The sequence below is a fragment of the Geotrypetes seraphini genome, chromosome 17 (genome assembly GCF_902459505.1).
Source record: "Geotrypetes seraphini chromosome 17, aGeoSer1.1, whole genome shotgun sequence".
Lineage (NCBI taxonomy): Eukaryota > Metazoa > Chordata > Amphibia > Gymnophiona > Dermophiidae > Geotrypetes > Geotrypetes seraphini.
This window is the reverse complement of record NC_047100.1, coordinates 41,387,402-41,409,951: the sequence shown is the minus strand read 5'-3', so window position 1 is coordinate 41,409,951 and position 22,550 is coordinate 41,387,402. Positions and strand designations below refer to the sequence as shown.

Genomic DNA, 22,550 nt, shown 5'->3' with positions numbered 1-22,550 from the left:
GGCATCTCCGGATCTTCTCTCGTGATATATGATGACTTACCCCCTCTTCTACAAAACTGCTATAGCTAATAGAAGAGGGCCAAGTCTTTTCTCTGCATGTCCCTAGGGGCTTTGGTGCATTTCTCCCTACTGCAGCTTTGAAAGGGAAGCCTTTGGGGATTTTTCAATGTCTTTGGGCTGGCGCGATTCCTTTTTCTCGCTGACCTCTTTTGGTTCCTTTCCGTTTATAAGGTGAGAGAACAGAGAGTCATGAGCTTCATGCCCATCACCTTTTCCGTCTGAATACTGAGACTTGCTTAAACATTTATTAATTTCATCTCTTTTCACTCTGCAGCCTAGATGGCGCCATTGTAATTGAAATACGGTATTTTTAACTTTTTTCAGCCTATTCACATTCAGTCTTTTTTTACTGTTTCCACCAGATGGCGATAGAATGCGCATGCGCACTTCTACTCTCGTCGTCTTCGGCCACCCCCGAACCCCCTTGAGCCTCCCATCCACCCCGAAACAATAAAAACCCTTCCGGAACCAGCAGCGTCCCCAGCACTTAAAAGACGCGGCTTTGCGACCTTCTAATGCCGATTTCCTCTGTCGCGTCTCTGTCTCTAATGATGTCATCAGGGTCGCGAAGCCGGTCTTTCAAGTGCTGGGGACGCTGCTGGTTCCGGAAGGTTTTTTTGTTGTTTTGGGGTGAATGGGAGGCTCAACGGGGTGGGCTGCACGGTGGGGGGAGATGGAAACAGGCTGATCACCGGTTCTACTACACAGGGGGATGGGAGGCAGGCTGGCTTCGGGGGTGGGGTTGGGTCAAAGTCTGGAAGGCAGTGAGGGGGACAAAGGAAGGAGGCACTGGGGGTACTATGGACACAGGATAGAGGCACTGGGGGCACTTATGACATGGGAAGGAGGCACTAAGGACGTAGGGAGGAAGCACTGAGGGCACTAAGGATATAGGAAGACAGCACTGGGGCCACTAAGGACATGGGAAGGAGGCACTGGGGGGTACTAAGGAGGTAGGAAGGGGTATTAAGGACATAGGAAGGAAGCACTGGGGGGCACTAAGGACATAGGAAGGGGCACTAAGGACACAGGACAGAGGTACTGGGGCACTAAGGACGTAGGAAGGGGTACTAAGGACATGGGAAGGAAGCACTGGGATACTAAGGACATAGAAAAGGGCACCAAGGACATAGGAAGGAGGCACTGGGGGGCACTAAGGACATAGGAAGGGACACTAAGGACACAGGAGAGAGGAAGGAGGCACTGGGGGGTACTAAGGAGGTAGGAAGGGGTATTAAGGACATAGGAAGGAAGCACTGAGGGCACTAACGACACAGGAGAGAGGCACTGGAGCCACTAAGGACATGGGAAGGAGGCACTGGGGGCATTAAGGGCATAGGAAGGGGCACTAAGGACACAGGGGGCACTTAGGACATGGGAAGGAAGCACTGGGGGCACTAAGGACATAGGAAGGAGTCACTGAGAGATAGGCAGGCATGGTGCAACAGAGAAATACAGGGGGCCAGGGAGACAGAGACAGAAAGAATGACAGACAGCGTCCAAGGAGAAAGAGACGAAGAACCCCCCCAAACAAACAAAAAAAAAATACATCTACTCTAGCATCCGTTAATGTAAAGGCCTAAAACACTAGTTATACATATATTTTCCCCATCAGTTTCAGCTTCTTTAAATTGTATGTTTATTTTCTCGCCCACCATTTATCTACAGGTTGATTTTTATTTTATTTTGCTATGTATTTGTGGATGTTTTCTGTATTGCCTAACACTCACCCTCTCTTTTATTAAACTGCGCTAGCAGTTTGTAGCGCGGTGAGCTGCGCTGAATGGCCCGCGCTGCTCTCGACATTCATATGAACTCTACGAGCGTCAGGAGCAGCGTGGGCCATTCACTGTGGCTCCCCGTGCTCGAAACTGTTATCACAGTTTTGTAAAAGGAGGCCACATATTTCCTATGAGCGTCGAGAGCAGTGCTGGGCATTCAGCGCAGCTCCCTGTGCTCTAAAAACTGCTATCGTGGTTTAGTAAAAAGGGAGGGGGGTATATTTGTCTATTTTTGTATGGTTGTTACTGAGGTGATAGTGCATAGAGTCATCTGCTTTGACCTCTTTGAAAAACCCTGGAATAGGAATGATAATTAACATTTTCTATGCGTACAGTGTGCGTTGTGTTTTTTTTAAATTTTATTGTTGGTAGATCATTTTGACTTGGTCATTTTAAAAGTAGCTCGCAAGCCCAAAAAGTGTGGGCACCCCTGCTCTACATGTATCATTTCATTTGTCATACTTGTGTATCAAAACTTCTAGATGTGTGATGGTCGCATGAGACTCTGCTGAAAATCTGCTTTCCAGCTATCTGTATTGTGTTCATGCTGTTATGACTATCGGGGAAACACTCGCATAGGGCTCTGAAGATCTGCTCTTCAGCTGTCTGTGCTGTATACAACTGTGTGCATCTTATTAGAAAATTCTCAGGAGGAAATCGAATACCGAGGAACATTGGTTATTTCACTGGTTTTTGAGCAGGACCTGAATTTAATTATGAAGGCCTTTTTTCGATTTCCCCATAGTCTTTTTATGGGACAAAAAATTAGAATTTTCCCAGATGTTACTAAAATAACATAGGACTGCAGAAAGTTGTTTCTGAGGGAAGAAGCTGTAAAAATGGGAGCAAATTTCTTGTTATCCTATCCATGTAAATGTCAGATAAAATATGTATTTGTTGAGCCAGAGCAACTTCGAACCTTTCTGGATGCAAAAAAAAAATAATGCAATAGTATTAGAGCTGTAAAGAAAAGAAGGCCGGTTTATACCGCGTTAAGCTTTACTTGTGCGATGTCTTCTACTGAGAGCCCTGCCACCTGCCTCGCAGGCCCCTGGCTATGCACCATCTGGTGACCCCCGCTCAGGACCGGGTGAGCCGCAGGCTGAGCCCCCACAAGATCGCCACCTGCAAGGCCCACGAGCTGGAGAACCACAGCATATACTGTGTGCAGTGCAAGATGCCCGTCTGCTACCAGTGCCTGGCGTTGGGCAAACATTCCAGGGGCCATGTGGAAGCTGCACAAGGTGAGTGCACATAATTAGTGCCGGAGGGGTGCGGCAGCAACCAACACAATCCGTGCATTGGCACTCCACATGGGCGGGCCACGTCGAGGGATGGCAGGATGGGCAAGCTGCAAGCATAGAGAGGTTAAATAAATAGCTTAACCCAGGGGTGTCCAATGTGGGTCCTCGAGGGCCGCAATCCAGTCGGGTTTTCAGGATTTCCCCAATGAATATGCATGAGATCTATTAGCATACAATGAAAGCAGTGCATGCAAATAAATCTCATGCATATTCATTGGGGAAATCCTGAAAACCCGACTGGATTGCGGCCCTCGAGGACCCACATTGGACACCCCTGGCTTAACCCAAACTGAAAGGATAATTGGGCTACCCTGTGTTCATTTGGTTGATTTTGCGGGCACGGTGGGGGCGGAGAGCAGTGATGCACGCTGCAAACTTCCCTGAGGACTTGTGGGAGTTGTGTGTTCTCACTGCTTTTCCTTTCTCAGAGTGCATTGCCAAAATCCAGGCTTCCTTTTCTGCAGTGCAAAGGATTTTCTGCAGAAAAGGGGCAATAGCAGAGTTGTGGAGGTGCTAGGCAGTTTGGCTACTGAGGGGAAAGGCAATACCTAAAATGTAAACTAATCTGACCTTTCAGAAGGAAGCAGGGTAACAGGAGGGGCCTAGTTACTAAAAATTTGATCCCGTTTGGTGCCTATGGCAATGGAAAAATATGAGTTCTTAGGAAATAGGGCTCTGGTTTTAGATTTTCCTTCCAAAGCCAGTTCTATTCAGGTGCACTGTTAATCTCTGTGCAAGTGGACTTAGCAATCAAGTCTGTATGCATTCTAGCTGGATATAAACCTAAATGACTCAAAATTGATGTTTGAAAGGTTTAAATTTAGGGAACTTAGTTTTACTTTAACACAATTTGACAATGTTCAAACAAAAATAACTTTCCTATCCAGAGCCTAGAGTGCATCATCTGCTCTTTCCTGATTCATTTGTGCTGTGTATTGTGTTTTCTTTCTTCCTATGTTGTCATCCCAAATTGATATCAAATACTTGAGCAGGTAGGGGTGAGTGAGGGATGACTTTAGCAGGTTAACAATTGTATAAGGTGGTTAGAAAATGCACTTTACTCTTCATTTCATAACTTTTAGAAACAGAGAATTTCAGAATAATGGACAGGTAGAATTTTGCAAATGAAAATAATATGCATTGAAAAACAAGTACTGGAGTATTATGTACATCTGATACAGCTAAATGGAACTGCATGGAATTGCTGTGAAGAATATACAATTGATCGGTTTTCATAAATATTGCAGACTAAAATCATTAGGATAATTTTGTGAGTCTGTTCCTCTTGTATGCTTTTCAGCTTTGTTAGTGCCCCATGACCCTTCATTTGCAACTACGACGTGCTGCTGAAAAGTTTTCAGCCCAACCAAGCAGAGCAGTGTTCTCCCTAGCGCCTTTTAGCCGGGCGCTTCCCCCTCAGCATCCTCCGGATTCCCCCTAGTCTCACTGTCTCACCTTTAAAGCTAATTACGGCAGCCTGCAGAGCGAACCTAGCAGGCTGCCGTCGGCCTCCGCAGAACATTCCCTTTGCCGCCCCTGGGTACCGTGACCTGGATTGGCCACCATGAGAACGGGCTACTGGGCTTGATAGACCATTAGTCTGACACAGTAAGGCTATTCTTATGTTCTTAACGTGCTGCGGAGGCCAACAGCAGCCTACTAGGTTCGCTCTGCAGGCTGCCTTAATTAGCTTTAAAGACTGGTCCTCGATAAGCGGCGGTCACAGTGTGAAAAATGACCTCTCACGCTGGGTGTGGGAAGCAGCTGAGGTAAGGCCCCGCCCGTCGTGAGGGCCCCAGCGGAATTGGGATTGCCATAGAGACACTGGATCTGGGAGGGAGAGAGACAGAAAAAGACCTTGAGGAGGGACGGGAAAGCAGACTTGAACCAAAAGGGAGACAGGGACAGGGCAGATGCTGGACTAGAGGGGGTAGATATGGGAAACACCCTGAACTGAGGAGAGAGAGATGCCAAGCCCTGGAGAGGGGGGTAAGACAGAGTGAGAGAGACAGAAAGACCCGGATCAAAGGTGGGAGGACTCAAAATGTTAGAAGGAAGATAGAGAGAGGGAGAAACCTGAAACAAAGAGGCAGAAGAGAGGGGGCAGATGTTGGACTTAGGGGTGTATAGAGGGAAGAGAGTGGGAGAGACTGCAGAGAGGTGGAAAGATTCTGGACCAGGGAGGGAGGGAGGAAGGAAGAGAGAGAGAGGTAGAAAAAGGAGAACAAATGATAGACATGGAAGGGAGGGGTGTTGTAAGCAGAAGAAAGAGAGAGAGAGATAGACCTGGACCAAAGGGGAAAGACAGGAAGCAGATGCTGGACTATGGGAGGTGCAGACAGTAGAGACAGAGGGAGAGAGACCCTGAGGAAGAACAGAGAGATGCAAGATCATAATAGAGGAGGGAGAGAGAGGGAGACATGTTACCAATAGGGGTGGAGAGAGGAAGAAAAGTTGGACTCATGGCGGGACAGAGAGAGATGGTGGTTGGGGGAAGGGAATGCACAGTCAGAAAGAATTCCTCCCAGAAATTAATTAAATCAGCAGACAACAAAGTTAGGAAAAATGATTTTATTTTCAATTTAGTGATCCAAATGTGTCAGTTTTGAGAATTTATAATCTGCGGTTTATTCTTCTATAGTTGTTACTGAGGTGACATTGCATATTTTAAAGGCATCTGCCTTGACCTCTTTGAAAAATGAAACAAATATAAATGATAATTAACATTTTCTCTGCATACAGTGTGTTTTTAATTTTCCCCGCCACCAAATTTTCCCATCCCACCCCACCCGGCTGGAAAAAATTTCTGGGGTGTACACTGTAATGGATCCTTAAAGTTCTATATTTTGATGGAAGGTCACAAATACCACAGTGAGGTGGTATTCCAGTAATTATTTTGTACCATTGAGAAACTCCCAACGGTATTTTGTATGTTTATTCATAAGCATGTATAATCTGCCAGGGCAGTAGAGAGCCCTACCTCTCAAGAGATGCAGGTACCATTTTCTTGTGCTGTCTTTATGGAGATTGGCCTGAGCCTTTGTGGTCCTCTGTTTCCTCTGTCTAGCCCAGGAAGATGGCTCCCAAGCGCAAGGCCGCAACCAAGACCAGCGTCTCCAGAAAAGGGAAGAAAGTGAAAACCGAGCCAGAGGAGGACAACTTCCGATCCACCATGGAGGCCCTGAAGGCTGCTCCCAAGGAGAAAAGAAAGGCCAAAGTTGATTCAGCCTGTTCTCTGAGTCATTCCGGCAACTCTGAGGTAAGTGAGTCAAGTTGGAGACAGACAGGAGAGGAGGCTGTAGTGTGGCATAGTTATGCAGGTGTTTACTTTTGATGTGTAATGATACGAGGGTTCTTCACAAAGTTTCCGCACTTTCATAAAGGAGTTTTACCTCATGCAAAATTGTCATTTCTTTAATAAGACATTAACTATTTTTTTTCTGAGGCCATCCAAGTACCTACAAATCCAAATATGGCCCTACAAAGGGTTTGAGTTTGAGACCACTGCTCTAGAGGGTTACTTTTTTTTTGCTTCACTCTCTACTTGCGTATAGGCCAAAATTTCACTTAAGCACTATTCTGTAAATACACACATATATTACATGACTTGTACAAATGGGAGGAGCATGGGCAAAGCTTATAGAATATTATACGTTGCATACATCTCTGATGCAGCTGTGGACAGCTAATGAATATCATCCCTGATGCCCTGTCAGAATCAACAGCACTTTTGTTTTTAACAGACACTGGCTGCAGAAAGAGTGAAATTTTATAAACAGCTAAGCAAAAGACTGAGTTTTGTACTTCTGGTAATACTGTATTGGTTTAAAGAATGGTTTCATATATCAATGCTGTATAAAACTCCTAAAATAAAGAGTAATGAAGTAAATTATATGTATACTAGTCTTTAAGCCCGTTACATTAACGGGCTAGAGTAGATGTCTGTCTGTCTGGGTACTTTTTTTCTTTGTCTCTCTCTCCTTGCATGCTGCCTGTCTGTCATTTTTTTCTGTCTGTGAATCTCCCTGTGTCCTTAGTGCCCTCAGTGCCTCCTTCCTATGTCCTTAGTGCCCCTTCCTATGTCCTTAGTGCCCCCAGTGCCCCTTTCTATGTCCTTAGTGCCCCCAGTGCCTCCTTCCTCCTCTCACCCCCCTCCGATGCCAGCCTGCCTGCCTCCCATCCCCCTTCCACTGAAACCCCCCACCCCACCACCGATGCCAGTCTGCCTGCCTGCCTCCCATCCCCCTGAGCAGCATGTTTCCATGGAAACCACTGCCCTAATGCCATCCTGCCTGCTTGCCTTCCATTGAACCCCCCACCCCCCTCCGATGCCAGCCTGCCTGCCTCCCATCCCCCTTCCACTGAACCCCCCCCCCCGATGCCAGTATGCCTGCCTGCCTCCCATTCCCCTGAGCAGCATGTTTTTAAACCCCCCCCCCGCGCCAACCCTAGGCACACCACTAACACACCGTGACTCCCCCCTCCCCCGCTGACCCTACCCGGCACAACAGAAACCACCGTTGACCCTCCCAGCGCTAGACGGCTGACAAACCTGGCAGCTCCAGCAGCGTCCCAGGCACACTAAACACGCTGCTTCGGGTCTTCTACTGGCCTAATCTCCTCTGCCACGTCCCTGATGACGTCATCAGGGACGCAGCAGAGGAAATTAGGCCAGTAGAAAACCTGAAGCGCTTTGAAGAGGAGTGGCAGCGGGAGGGAGGAGTCGCTGGCGCAGGCCGCGTGAGGACTGACACAGAAGCACACCTCACGCCACCAGGACTCACGATCGTTCAACAGCGCATGCGCGCTCTAGGGTTTTATTATTATAGATGTATGTATAAAGCTTGTAATTCTTTCACATACACTCAGAATTGTGTAATTCGGCCAAGAGCCGAAGCTCCTATAGCTGAACCCACCACCCAATCACTGTGTATGGAATTTTTGAAAAAAGCGCTGATAAATGTACTATTCAGAAAATAAAAAATGTTTTCAATGGCAAAAAGAAAGGGGGAAAGAAATTCCCACTTAGCTTTTAAAGGTATTCAACAGGTCCCGACATGGACCATGTTTCAAAGTTCTTTTTCAAGGAACCCAAAGATAAATCTGAACAACTCGAATGCCAAAGAACTGGTGATAGTGCAATTGGGGCAATAATCTTGCATTCTATTAAAAGAGAGAAAGACATAAATGTATAACAATCTAAAAGTGACTGTATTGAATCACTATAAAAGCAACACACACTGTGGGTACTTGCCATATATACGTGGTTAGGAGAAATACTTCTCTGCTTCTTCTTTCGTGTAATGGCTGTGAAAACGCCGACTTAGATTTAAAGTAGAGCATGCTGACGTCATCCCGCCTGTGCGGGGTGACGTAAAGACCAGCTGAGTCTGATCGAACTGTCAGTAAGAGCAAATGCTGAGGCCAACCGAAACCTACAAAAATGCTTGCCGTTCTATTTCGCGGTTTAGACCCTCGGGATGTAGAGTGTGTAATTTGAGAATCAAACGCTGTTCTTTAATCCATAAGACCCGGGAGAGGTCACCGCCTCTTGATAATTTAGGTACTTCTACAACTGAGAAACGGAAGTCTCCAACGACATGCTGTTTGTCCGTCCAGTGCTGTAATAAAGGAGCCTCCAGCTTATTAGTCTGCATATTGCTACATGGTTTCAGACAGCTTTTAAGCCTATGATTGAAGAAAAGGAGGATGAGCCTGATCGCTAAATGCTACCCAAGAGGCTTCTTCCTACCTGTTCTCGAAATACCAAGGTAACGATTCAGGACAATAGCCCCCTTCGTAATCCCACCCAGATCTGATCTTGTAAACTGTTAACCTCCGATCTCTAACTATGAATGCTCCATTCAATTTATGGAATTTCTCCAATTCACTGTAAATCGCACGGAACTTCACGGTCCTGCAGTATATAATCTGTTGCTATTATTATCACTGTTGTTACTATCAGATGTTCTCAGCTATACTCTGTAAGTCGCTGTCTGTACAGTTTCTCTTCGTTGTGAACCGCCTAGAAGTCGCAAGATTGTTGGCGGTATATAAGAATAAAGTTATATTATAAATTTTGGTCATGCGGTCATAAAATAAAATTGATTGAGATTGTATGGGTTGATATACAGTGGAAGTTTTCTTTATCATCTTTTTAAACAACTCTATGGCTGATCGCATCTAAATTAAAGGCGCCTATTTCTTCCAGTACAATTGTGTTCTATAACGGAAAGTCTAGAATTGCGTCTCTGCTTGTTCTAATTTCAGATTCATGAGGACTTTGACTGCATGCTGAACCAGACCAATATTGGCCATAACAACAACAAGTTCTACGTTATTCAGCTCATCTGCGATCAGGGTCGGTATTACTGCTGGAACCGCTGGGGGCGTGTGGTGAGTATAATAACCCCAGCTCACTGTTCTGTCATCCAGGACAGTATTACTGATGGCAGTGCACCTGAATCATACTGGAATGAAGAGGATCGTGTGGGGGCGGGGCTGGGGCAGAATAGGGCGGGGCCACATGTCCTCTTTTTTTGTTGTTGTTAAAGAGGAAATCTGGTAACCCTAACAAATATAAGGAGTGGCTTGGGGACAAGACCCAAACCTGTAACCTGGGAACAAAAATTGGCCGACTGGTAGCTGAAGAAAGTGCATAGCGGAGTCCCTCAGGAATTGGGACTGGCTGGGGCCTGTTGACTTTGCTGAAGGATTCAAAAGGAAAAGTTTGCCCTTTTTGTGGATTACAGAAAAGATTTACAACAAGAATGGTCACCCCGGCAGGAGTACAGAATATGAGGAGCAATCCACCAAACTAGAAGACTGGTATAATATTTAGCAGTTGAAATTTAATGCAAAGAAGTACAGAACGATGCAGTTGAGGAGCAGGGCCCTTTACCCAGATAAATAGTCTTATACAGCTCTGACTAGACTGTTGGTGTAATTTGGATAATCAATATAAATCCAGTGAAGAAAGAGAACATAAGTATATGAGGTATTGGTGAGTAGGAATACAATTGTGGTTTGTTTTCTGCTTATTTTGCTGAGCAGGGAGAAGTTGGTCAGTCAAAGCTGAGCCCTTTAGCCAGTTTGGATGCAGCAATAAAAGACTTTGAGAAGAAATTTAAAGACAAGACCAAGAATGACTGGAAGAATCGTGACTCATTTGTGGCTCACCCGGGAAAATACACTATGATAGAGGTGCAACACGAGGATGAAGGAAGCGAGATTATGGTGAAGGTGAGGGGTAAAGAGCTCCCAGTAAAGATAAGGAATGGCAGAGATGAAGGGAAAGGGCAGAAAGGTAATGGGGAAGATGAGAAGATGAGGGACCAGGTGCTGAAGGATCCCAGGGAAGGTAAGATGGCAGATGTTTTGTCTAACTTTTAATCGTTGTACCTCTTCCAGGTGGACACAGTTGATGGGGCTCATCAATCAGTAAAAAAGAAGGTGTTGCCATGTCGCCTAGACAAACCTACACAGGATCTGGTTTCACTCATCTTCAGCAATGACATGTTCAAGGAAGCCATGGAAACCATGAACCTAGGTAACCCCTTAAAAGACCATAGCAGACATGAATTTCCACTCGAAGCCTTTCTACATATCAACATAAAAGCATATGCACATATACCCAAGTACATACACACAGCCATAAGTACAGTGGTGTGCCGAAATTTAGGCATCCTTGTTCAAATTATATTTTTCACTCTGCTCGACACAACCTGTACATGATACCAAGTTAAACACAGCAATAATTATGCATTCAAATGTGCAGAAAGATATGATTTTGCTCATTTTACGACAGGTACAAAGTTTGACAAAAATTAATACAAAAACAAGTCTGGATATTTATAAATAAATAACATTACATTACATTAGAGATTTCTATTCCGCCATTACCTTGCGGTTCAAGGCGGATTACAAAAGATTTATGAAAGGGGGTTACAATGGAAGAACATTTGTCATTACTAAAGTTGTAAAGAGTAGATCATTTGTCAATATTTGAATGGTAAAAAGTGGAGAGGAGTAGGTAGAAATTTAGGAAGAAAGGGAAACTAAGGAAGATCATTTGTTGTTTTTCAGGTTGTAAAATGGAAGAACATTTGTCCTTTCTAGAGTTGTAGAGAGTAGATCTTTTGTCATTTCAAGAGTTGTAAAGAGTGGATCATGCCAGGATTGTTTCAGGAATTTCTTGAAGAGTATGTTTTTAATTTTTTTCTGGGGTGGTTATCAGTAAGTTAGAGATCTGGTTATCTAGAGAAGAATATACAAACTTTGTACCTAATATGCACCCAAAATATCCAGAAAACATCTCACCACATAGGGCTCCTTTTACGAAGCTGCGTTGAGCTGGCGTTAATTCTGGGTTTAGCACGCGCTAAAAATCTGCGGGCGCTGAAACCACTGATGCGGCTTCGTAAAAGGATCCCATAGTGGCCTCAAACTGACACAGTCTCATAAATACACTATAAAAAGCGGAGAAAAAACCTCAGTGTCTTAAGGGGAGCCAACAAGAACAGTTCCCTACACACAATCCTGACTCGAGGAGAGACATCCTTGGTCAGAAAAAACTCCTCCAATAGTCTTATAATTTGAAAATTTTCTAATCTCTGCATATCATCTTCACATAACATCTGTAGTAAATTCTGTAGCCAATAAGAAGACAAAAACTTATCTGTTGAGGCAAGAGCAGGGAAGGACAGAGTTGTTTAACCTTTTCCTATCCTGATGGGACATTCCAAAAATGTCGTTGCCATTATGGATAAACAGTCTGTATGGACTAATAAAGAGCCAGGAACACAAAATATTTGAATTTACAGACTTATGATTTATTTACAATATGTTTACAATAGCCGTAAATGATAACGGTGAATAATACAAAACTTTGCTAAAATAATTACGATTTGAACCAGCGTAACGTAAAATTTATTACGATAGGAAAAGGTTAAACCTAGAGCGTATACATCTGTTTCGCGGTAAGCAACTTCCACCACTGCAACGCTATCACTTCTTTTTGAATTTCCAATTTCCAACAGGGCCCCTGTTTCACCGTTGCTTCAGCGGGGAACTCAAGCACTAACCCTCCCGCTTCATCATCTGTTGAAAAAATATCCAGAAAACAGTGCTTGATTTCCCTGATGAAGTTACGGCGAAACAGGGGCCCTGTTGGAAATTCACTTATGAATGTTACCCTTAAATTGGGACAGCAACTAATATTAACTAACGTTCAGCTTTGATACAGAGAGAGAGAGAGGAGATTTTTATCCCGATAAGGTAATCTGTACCCTTTCTAATTAGAGAAGGGTAGTTCCCTAAAGGGGTTCTGAGGCTTTTCCTCCTCTAAACTCTCTGCTTCAAACAATTTATTCATGGCTTGTTGATGTTTTTGATATCATTTTTGGCTGTGCAATGGTTATTTTTGAGTGATTATAAGAACTCCACTATTTACCTTTCTCCACTGAGAATATTGACCATTTAAATCCACTCTCTGTTTTCTGTCTTTCATCCTGTTCTTAATCATTACCAACCCATCCCATAACTTTCTAATTTCCTCAGAAGTCTTTCATGAACTATGTATACTTTGGAGGAAAGGTGAGAGAGGAGAGATATGATAGAGATGTTTAAATGCGCATGAGGCAAGTGTCTTTCATTTGAACGGAAGCTCCAGAATAAGAGGTCATAGGATGAAGTTAAGAAGTGACAGGCTCAGGAGTAATATAAGTGAATACTTTTTTTCAGAAAGGGTGGTAGATACATGGAATAGTCTCCTGATAGATGTGGTAGAGACAAAGACTGTGTGTGAATTTAAGAAAGCTTGGGACGGGCACGGGGGATCTCTTAGGGAGAGGAGGAGATAGTGGATGCTCTGGATGGGCCTTTGTCTGCTGTCATGTTTCTATGTTATCCCAGAGTTGATGAAGAAACTGAAGATGAAGAGGTTGGCTTTTTTGGAACAATGATCTGAAACATCCCTCAGAATTAACAATGAAGAACTCAAGGAAATAAAGTTGAAAGTTTTGGAATGTGATTCATAGCCCCTATACTGTACAGGAATATCATAGAAAATGTAGGGGGGAATGTGTAGCCCTATTTTGTCTAGGATCAAGGCTGGACTCTTAGCATTCAATCCACATGCTTCTCTCTCCACTGGTACGCAACTCATTTCAGTCCAGAATTTTTTTTCTGAACCAAAGGCTTTACTTACAATTTAGGCACATCAATTTAGGCCTGCCATTCATTTGCTTAAATATACAAGTCTAATTTATGAGCTGAAAATCAGTGCCAAACTCCTAACTTCTTTTCTCTGCCCTAAACCCAACCCTTTTAACACCCATTTTTGATGCTCCTAAATGTAAGAGTTTAGTGAAATTTTCAGTAAAAATTTAGCTCTGGTAAATTTTCAAAGAAGCCAATTCATAAGCGTAACTCTCAAAGTTAGGAGCATACATCCTTTGTATTTCAGGTACCATGTTTTTAACTGAATCCTAAGGCACAATTTATCTTGAGAACTGTTAAGATTCCCAGGTAAAATCTTTGGAAAATTTCCCTCAGAAGTACTAGTTAAGCTCATACAGAGTGTTTTAGTGGTTAGATTTCGGCAGTGGGAACCCAAGCACAGTACCGGGTAGAGCTTTGGATTCTTGCCCAGAAATAGCTAAGAAGAAAAAATTTAAATTGAATCAGGTTGGGCAGACTGGATGGACCATTCGGGTCTTTATCTGCCGTCATCTACTATGTTACTATGTTAGAGCAATGGGCTGAGAACCAGGCAAGCCAGGATCCAAATCCACTTCGGCCCCCAACAGTCTATGTGACTTTGGGCAAGTCAGATTGTTTCAGGTACCCACTGAGATTGTTATTGAACAGCACTTATACATCCGCCACATTATATGTATATCTATATACCATGAAATAAATATTATGAGATTAGAACTGAGATACAATGAGATAAAATAACTTTAGTAAGTGGTGAGCTCTGATATTATATAATTAAGTGCTGATATTCCTAGTCTAGGCCACTTCTCCTTTCTGAGGCCATAGTAACAGTGACTAGTCACAGCTGTTTGTACTTTCTGGACCTGGTCAACTTAACCAGATGGATTTACATATCCCTTGCTGTCATCTACAGATGTGAAAAAGATGCCTCTTGGCAAGCTGAGTAAGCAGCAGATTGCCAAAGGCTTTGAGGCCTTGGAGGAGATTGAAACTGCCTTGGAGAAAGCGGACTCCAGGGCCCGGCTAGAGGAGCTGTCCTCCCGCTTCTATACCATCATCCATCACAACTTTGGGCGCACGCGGCCTCCTATCATCGATTCTGCTGCAGTCATCCAAGCCAAGAAGGACATGCTACTGGTAAGAGCTCTCCCACCCTCCAGGTGGCTCTTAAATCTCGACACTTGGCTCTTCCAGATCAGAGCTCTTTTGATTTTAACCATATTATCCACAATCAAGAAGTCTACGTGAAATCAGTATTTACCTCTTTAAATCTTGTCTTTTAAGTATTTATCATCCTTTGTCCAGGTAACTTGGTCCACATAAAACGTTATTGTGTCCAAAAGTACTTGGACATAAACACCTGGATTCTATAAATGGCACTGAACATTGTGCATGCAAATTTAAACACGTGCCCAATTTGCATATGCAACTTAATTGGTTAATAAATCAATTAACATCAATAATTAGGCCCTAGCATTAATTGTCACCAATTTGGATTTGGGCACATATCTTGGTGCTTTTCTATAAAGATTTGTGTGCAAATCTTCTAGCATAGCTGAAAAGGGAGCTTGGCCATAGGCGGATCAAAATTGTTCACCAAAGATGCCGCAATATTATAGAATCTGCGTGAGGATTTACACCAGCTTTCAGTTGACGTAAATTAAGTGCGGATCCTGGCGTTACACTATACCATAAATGGCACCCGACTTTGAGCACCGTCTATAGAATAGCGCTCAATGCAAAGGTTTTTTTCGGTACTCAGATTTGGCGCTAGGTATTGAATCTACCCCAAATTGCTGTGTGGCTGCATTTCTGCACACATTGGTCTAGCAAATGGCAGGCCTAAATTTATCTGGGCCAGAAATTCAGTTATCCAGATAAGTTATCTGCTCATCATCTTGTCATTTAGCTCACACCTTTTGATAGGTAGCTCAAGCTGACTTATTTTCATCACAATAGCTATTTCCCTGTCCCCAGAGGGCTTAAAACGTAAGGGGCCTAGTTACTAATCTGCGTGAATATAACAGTGGGCAGCATTTGCTGAAAATGCAGCTTATCGCAGGATTATTTTAGCCCAAGAGTAAGGAAACAAGAAGGCAGCCAAACTACTAGATCCACCGTGAGGAGTAATAGAGAAGCAGACCAAAATCCAAAACCAATCTTTACTGATATTCTCTCAGGACATAAAAATGCGCCTGATGTGGCCACGTTTTGCCAAATGGACTTGGGCATATTTGTATTGCAGCTTTGGTGTTTTCAGTGTGTCATTCACCAGCTGGTAAGTTTGACCGGTCGCAGTTATTTGGGCAAAACGCAGCCACATCAAGCAGGCTTTTATTAAGGTTGCCATATTTGTGAAGTAAAAAAAAGAGGGCACATGACACCGCCCTGGCCCCACCCCTGATCCTGCCCTGTCCCACTCTGGACCCGCCTCCCACAAGTCTCATCCCCACCCGCCCCACTTTAACCCCCCACCTTTCACCAGTTTCGCCCCTACCCTGACCCACTTTTCACCCATTTCTTAGTCCCCCGTCTCATCTTTTTAAGTTCAATTATTTTATTGAAACTTTGTAAATAAACATAAAACAAAGATAACAAACATGTATTGCATGGTACAAAGTGGTAATGAAAAGTAATATAAAAAAATTATTCTTCAGTGTAAGGCTTGTAGTAAAATGGTCAGCGCTTTCAGTGCTTCTCTTTCCTTCCCTCCAACCCCTTCCCCCTCGAGTTCTTCTCTCTCTTCCTCCACCCCCTCCTGTGGGTGCTTCTCTCTCCCTCCCTCCCTCCCTCCCTTCCCCCCCCCCCCGAGATAAATAAAAAAAAAAGATTTGACATCAATATGTGAACATTTATTAAGAAAGAACTGAATATTTCATGGGGTGTCTTCATTTTTTCACATGACTGTAAATACGGCAAGGGCATGTGCAACTTACAATATATTGTAAGTATGTGGGAGCCCCAGCCTTGCAGTTATACCCTTGCAGAATGGCACTTAAGCATCCCCCTAGCATTTAGCGTGAAAGTTGTCGTATTCTGTGATTTTACATGCATAAGTGCTGTGTCAATGGAAGCACTCTGTTCTGAAATTTCCCAGATAAACGCATGTGAAGCAGCTCATTAAGATGCAAATTGAATCACACAATACGCGTTATTCATGGAAAAAAGGTTCTGGGGAGCAATTGAAATGAGAAGATACTTATTGAAAAGAACACACCCGCCGTATAATTTCCCACACTTACTGATCCCTGTTCAAAATGCTGCTCCCCTCTGGACTCCTTGTGCCCCCTCCAGTACCTTATAGTGTGCACTAAATGAGTTTACGGCACATTAATGATGAATTTAATGCATGTTAAGTCAATTGGCATTTATTAAAACATTTTCAATGCACATTATTTTTTTTTTTTATTATTAAAATGAACTGAGAAAACATCTAAAAATGCGGGGAAAAGTCCAGCTAAACTGAAAATGTTTGCCCTATGCACATTAGACGTGCCCGATTCCCGATTCGAATCAAATCGATTCACTGATTCACTTCGGGTGAATTGATTCGTTTCCAGAAAAAAACAGACTCATCGATTCATGAGCACCAGCCCCCTTGCCGCTGATCTATTTTGCAGAGGCCTTTTTGGGCTTTCCCTCTGCCGGAGTCCTTCCATCTAATGTAACTTCCTGTTTTGCGAAACAGTAAGCTACATCAGAAGAAAGGACTTCGGCAAAGGAAACACTTGAGCGGACCTGTGTGAGCAGATCAGCAGCAAGGTGAGCCCACATCTCCCTGGCTTCTTTTCTTTTGCCTTTTCTTTTTTTTACTGGTTACTCCTTCCCGGAATCATTCCTGTCACCCTTCTCCCCCAACAGCATTTATCTAATTCCCCGCCCCCGCATCTACCTTTAATTCAATGCAAAAGTTATTGCCGAGCGGTGAAACTGAATGCAATTCACAGAGCTACCCTGCCGCTAGTCCCGGTGTCTTCTCTCCATTGCGGCTGACCCAGCAGAAACAGGAAGTTGTTGCTGAGGGCGGGCTGCAAAGAGAGAAGAAGCCAGGAGTGGCAGCAGGAGAACTCTGTGGATCGCTAAATTCGCTACCGCCACCGGCAACAAATTTTACAACAAAATAAAGGTAGATGCGGGGGGGGGGGGAGATGAAGGAGAGGGAGAGATGGACTTGGGAGAGAGGAAGACATGGACATGGGAAGGTAGGGGGAGATGAATTTGGGGGAGGAGGGAAAACTGGGATAAGGAGAGATGAACAACGCAGAGATAGCAGAGGAGGGACCCAACAGCTGAACGCAGTCTGCTGACACCTGAATTTATATCAAGCCACAACATTTAGCAATTCAAGGAACTAGGGCAGTGTATTGCAAGTTGTGTGTCTGAGATTTCAGGTGTGCTGCATCACACTGGAGAGAAGGAGAAGCACTGGCTTACTGCCTACAGGACGAGCCTCTCGTGGCGAGAAGCACATCCTGTAGGCAATCAGCTGGCACCTGTCCTTCTCTCCAGCCCTCTTCCCTGCTAGCACCACCCCTTGTTTCTAACTAATTTTAAAGTGATGTTATAGATTGGATGTTCCTGTTTTTGACATGATATTGCCTTGGCTAAATAAAATGTTTAAACTTAAAAAGCTGTGTCATTGAAAGTGAATCGAATCGAAAAATCGATTCAACAGGGCAAATCGAATCAAAATATTTTTCTCTGAATCGGGCAGAACTAGTGCACACCCCTAGTTTTGCTTAATTATTGCCATAGGTAGAAAGTAGCTGCAGTGTTTGTACTTGTGTTTTTCGTGGGTAAAAATCTAAAGGAATATGATGGGGTAGATAGTCAAAGCAATTAAAAAAGCCAAGAGAGGCTGTATTTTTGCTAGTGCGTATTATACCACTCATTTGACTACTGAGTTTTTGGTAATGACTGTGTTTTTAATATGTACATCGTCTAGAAGTTTTATAGATGATACTATCAAATTTTAAATAAACCTGAAACCATTCAAGGAGAGAAGATAGGGTGGAGCAGAAACTTAGCTAGTTAGCAGTGATTTATCAGTTCTAATCATCTGTCCTAATTTTATGCGCCAAATTAATTGGACACTGGTCTGGGTGGGTTAACATCTGGGTCATTGATTATAACAAGATATTCGGTGCCAGGAGCCATGCATGTTTTGGCATTGAATATCTGGAGTTAGTTTAGCCCTTGGCTGGATATCGCTTTCCAGCCTCTTACTGCCATGGGCGGAATATCAGGCCCGATATGTCTAAATTTGAAAACGCAATCTAAGTGTGCGCTTTTTCTCCCTGACTTAATCATGCCTTTGGAAACATGTTCTGACAAAGAAGTAAAACTAGATGCTCACTTTAACCCACATTGAGGGTAACTTTATAGAGGCATCTTCACACACACACACATGGGTACATTCACATAGAATATCTCTTAGAAGACTGACCCGTACGTAAAAGTACATGCGAGGTCCAGACACAAGTATGTGATCCTGGTGTAAGTCAATTTTGGGTGAGGTGTACACTAACCTGTAAAAATGCCAGTTTCTATAAATTTATGCATGCAAGTCGTGCGTAAATGTGGTCAGGCAGTTCTAGAATATATGCCGTACATACAAAGAGCCCCTCAGAGGCTGCGGGGTCATCTGGTATGTGCTCTACAAATGATGAACCATGACAGCGGTTCTTGCCTCATTCCTGCTGTTACCTCTTGGCAGGTCCTGGCAGATATTGAGCTGGCTCAGACTCTGCAGGCGCAGAAGGTGAAGGAGGAAGAGGAGGTGAAGGAAGAGGAAGTGCCTCACCCTCTGGATAAAGACTACGAGATTCTGAAGTGTGAGCTCTCCCTGCTCGATCCAAAGACCGAGGAATACAAGGTAGGGCACGGAGCCTGTGGGGATGTCCTGCGAAAGCGTTACATGGAGCCGTCTCGGTCAAGAATGCACTGTGATCCGTGACCCCCATCAGAAAGGGAGCAATTCTACAAAGGATACTAAAAATAAGGCACTAAAGATTTGCATGCTAATCCAGTGTTCTATAACGATACATTTTCACACAAAAGCCATTATAGAATGCAAGCAGAAGTCATTGAACATGTGCCTAAAGTCAACTGTAACAACTTATTTATTTAAAAAAATGTATGGTGATGCTTTACATTTCTCAGTAACTTACATTTGCTCTGTGGCAGGTGTAAATAGTCACTCCTAAATGCACTATGTAAGTAACAGGATTCTAGAGAGCGTAGATGGAATTCCCATGACCTGACAACACCCCACTCACATTAAAGCAAGATTAGGTTCTCACCACAATAATCTTCTTTCTTGTAGATGTGTCTAGTGGTTCTGAATGCTAGTGTTATTCATCTGAACCTGCAATTTGCTTGCAAAATTCTGTCAATCACCTTTTAAACTCCGTTCCCTTTCCAGGGAGCTGCTTCTGCCCCCTCAGTTTGTACAAAAGCATTCAAGTAGATCGTAATGAAAGACATAACTGGAAGGAGAGAAATGAGGAAAAATCCCTAACACTACAATTCTGTTCTGCTCTGTAAAAAAACATTAATTAACATTATGACATTCAAGAAACTGCTCAAACCAGACACAAAAAGGAGTGCAACCGACGGTAATCTTATATAGAGCTCATAGCTACTGGCATGTCCTGCTATACAAACTTTACATTAAGAACATAAGAACATAAGCAGTGCCTCCGCCGGGTCAGACTATAGGTCCATCCTGCCCAGCAGTCCGCTCCTGCGGCGGCCCAAACAGGTCACGACCTGTCTGAATCACCAGAAGGGGCCCCCTTGCCACCTTGGTTTCCCATTGAGTCCTATCTTCCCATCGAAGTCCTAACCCTCCGGTCTTGCACATGCACTACCTGGTTGGGTTTCTATACTTATTACCTGGTTAGCTTTCTATACCTGTGTTACATCCCAGCACCTCTCTCAGTATCCCACGATCCCTTTATCCCTCAGGAATCCGTCCAATCCCATTTTGAATCCCTGTACCGTACTCTGCCTGATCACTTCCTCCGGTAGCGCATTCCAAGTGTCCACGACCCTTTGGGTGAAAAAAAACTTCCTTGCATTTGTTTTGAACCTATCTCCCTTCAGTTTCTCCGAATGCCCCCTCGTACTTGTTGTCCCCTTCAGTCTGAAGAATCTGTCCCTATCCACCCTCTCTATGCCCCTCATGATCTTGAAGGTCTCTATCATATCTCCCCTGAGCCTCCTTTTTTCCAGAGAGAAGAGCCCCAGCCTATCCAACCTCTCGGCGTATGGGCAGTGTTCCAGCCCTCTTACCAGTTTTGTTGCTCTCCTTTGGACTCTCTCAAGTACTGCCATGTCCTTCTTGAGGTACGGCGACCAATACTGAACGCAGTATTCCAGATGTGGACGCACCATCGCTCGATACAATGGCATGATGACTTCCCGCGTCCTGGTTGTTATGCCCCTCTTTATGATGCCCAGCATCCTGTTGGCTTTTTTCGAGGCTGCTGCGCACTGCGCAGATGGCTTCAGTGATGCATCCACCAGCACACCCAAGTCTCTCTCTAGACTGCTGTCTCCCAGCAATGCCCCCCCAATTTGTAGTTGAACAACGGGTTCTTTTTCCCTATATGCATGACCTTGCATTTTTCCACGTTAAAGCGCATTTGCCATTTGTTTGCCCAGTCTTCCAGCTTGTCCAGGTCCCTTTGCAGGTCCTCACACTCCTCCCTGGATCTAACTCTGCCGCACAGTTTGGTATCGTCTGCAAATTTTATAACCTCGCACTTTGCCTCCTTTTCCAGGTCATTGATAAATATGTTGAAGAGTAACGGCCCCAGCACCGATCCCTGTGGCACACCGCTCGTGATTCCACGCCAGTCAGAATATTGTCCCTTTACTCTGACCCTCTGCAGTCTACCCGACAACCAGTGCTTGATCCATCTGTGCACATCCCCTCCCACCCCGTGGTTCCACAGCTTCCTAAGCAGCCTTTCATGTGGCACCTTGTCGAAAGCCTTTTGAAAATCGAGGTAAATGATGTCTATGGGTTCCCCATTGTCCACCCGACTGCTTATTCCCTCAAAGAAGTACAAAAGGTTCGTTAAGCATGACCTTCCCTTACAGAATCCGTGCTGGCTTGTTCTCAGTAGGCCATTTCTCTCGATGTGCTCGCAAATACCATCCTTGATCATAGCTTCCACCATCTTCCCTATAATTGAAGTCAGGCTCACCGGCCTGTAGTTCCCGGGGTCAGCCCTCGATCCCTTCTTGAAGATAGGTGTGACATTCGCCAGTTTCCAGTCCTCTGGTACCTCTCCAGTTTTCAAGGATAGGTTGCAAACATGCTGGATTGTGCCCGCTATTTCTTGTCTTAGTTCCTTCAGAACCCTTGGGTGGATCCCGTCTGGGCCCGGCGATTTGCCGCATTTTAACCTGTCTATCTGTTTGAGGACATCCTCCTTACTTACCTCTATGTGTTCCAATTTTTCAGCCTGTTCCCCACTTATGAGCTCCTCTGAATCCGGTATGTTAGATGTGTCTTCTCTCGTGAAAACCGACGAGAAGAACGTGTTCAACCTCTCAGCTACCTCTTTATCCTCCTTAATCACTCCCTTCCTATCCCCATCGTCCAACGGCCCCACCTCCTCTCTCGCTGGTCGCTTCCCCTTTACGTAACTGAAGAATGCCTTGAAGTTCTTCGCCTCCCTGGCCAGCCCCTCTTCGTAGTTCCCTTTTGCTTTTCTAACCTCCCGGTGGCATTCCTTTTGGCATTTCCTGTGCGCCTGGTGATTTTCCTCCGTTGGGTCCTTTTTCCATCTCCAGAAGGATACTTTTTTGTCATTTATTGCCCTCTTTGCTTCTGTTGAGATCCAAACCGGGTCCTTTGATCGCTTGTTCTTGCCACCTTTCCTGAAACTGGGGACGTACATTCTTTGTGCTTCCTGCAGGGTGTCCCTGAATAGGGTCCAGGCGCTTCCTACAGTCTCCATCCTAAGGATGTTTCTGAGCTTTCTCCCCACCATTTCCCTCATAGCAGCATAGTTCCCTTTCCTGAAGTTGAGCGCAGTTGTTGCGGTCCTCCTTACTGTGGGTGTCCCCCTTTCTAATGTGAATCTGATCGCATTGTGGTCACTGTTGCCTAGTGGTCCTCCCACTTCTACCCCTCTTGCAGGCCCCCCTAATCCGTTTAGGATGAGGTCAA

General features: G+C 44.4%; 1 protein-coding gene across 2 annotated transcripts in view; it reads left to right on the top strand.

Annotated features, from left to right (window-relative positions):
* Positions 1-609: 609 nt before the first annotated feature.
* Positions 610-22,550, top strand: part of LOC117351384 (protein mono-ADP-ribosyltransferase PARP3-like) — a 42,489-nt gene continuing 20,548 nt past the window's right edge. The window contains exons 1-7 of one of the 2 annotated variants that reach the window (XM_033926610.1): positions 610-671; positions 6,213-6,404; positions 9,416-9,541; positions 10,199-10,387; positions 10,556-10,694; positions 14,277-14,500; positions 19,080-19,238. In XM_033926610.1, the coding sequence (XP_033782501.1) occupies positions 612-671; positions 6,213-6,404; positions 9,416-9,541; positions 10,199-10,387; positions 10,556-10,694; positions 14,277-14,500; positions 19,080-19,238 (1,089 nt within the window). In that variant the 5' untranslated portion in view covers positions 610-611. Of the gene's footprint in view, positions 672-2,320; positions 3,086-6,212; positions 6,405-9,415; positions 9,542-10,198; positions 10,388-10,555; positions 10,695-14,276; positions 14,501-19,079; positions 19,239-22,550 lie in introns of those variants that run through there. The other variant, XM_033926611.1, reaches the window with a different exon arrangement.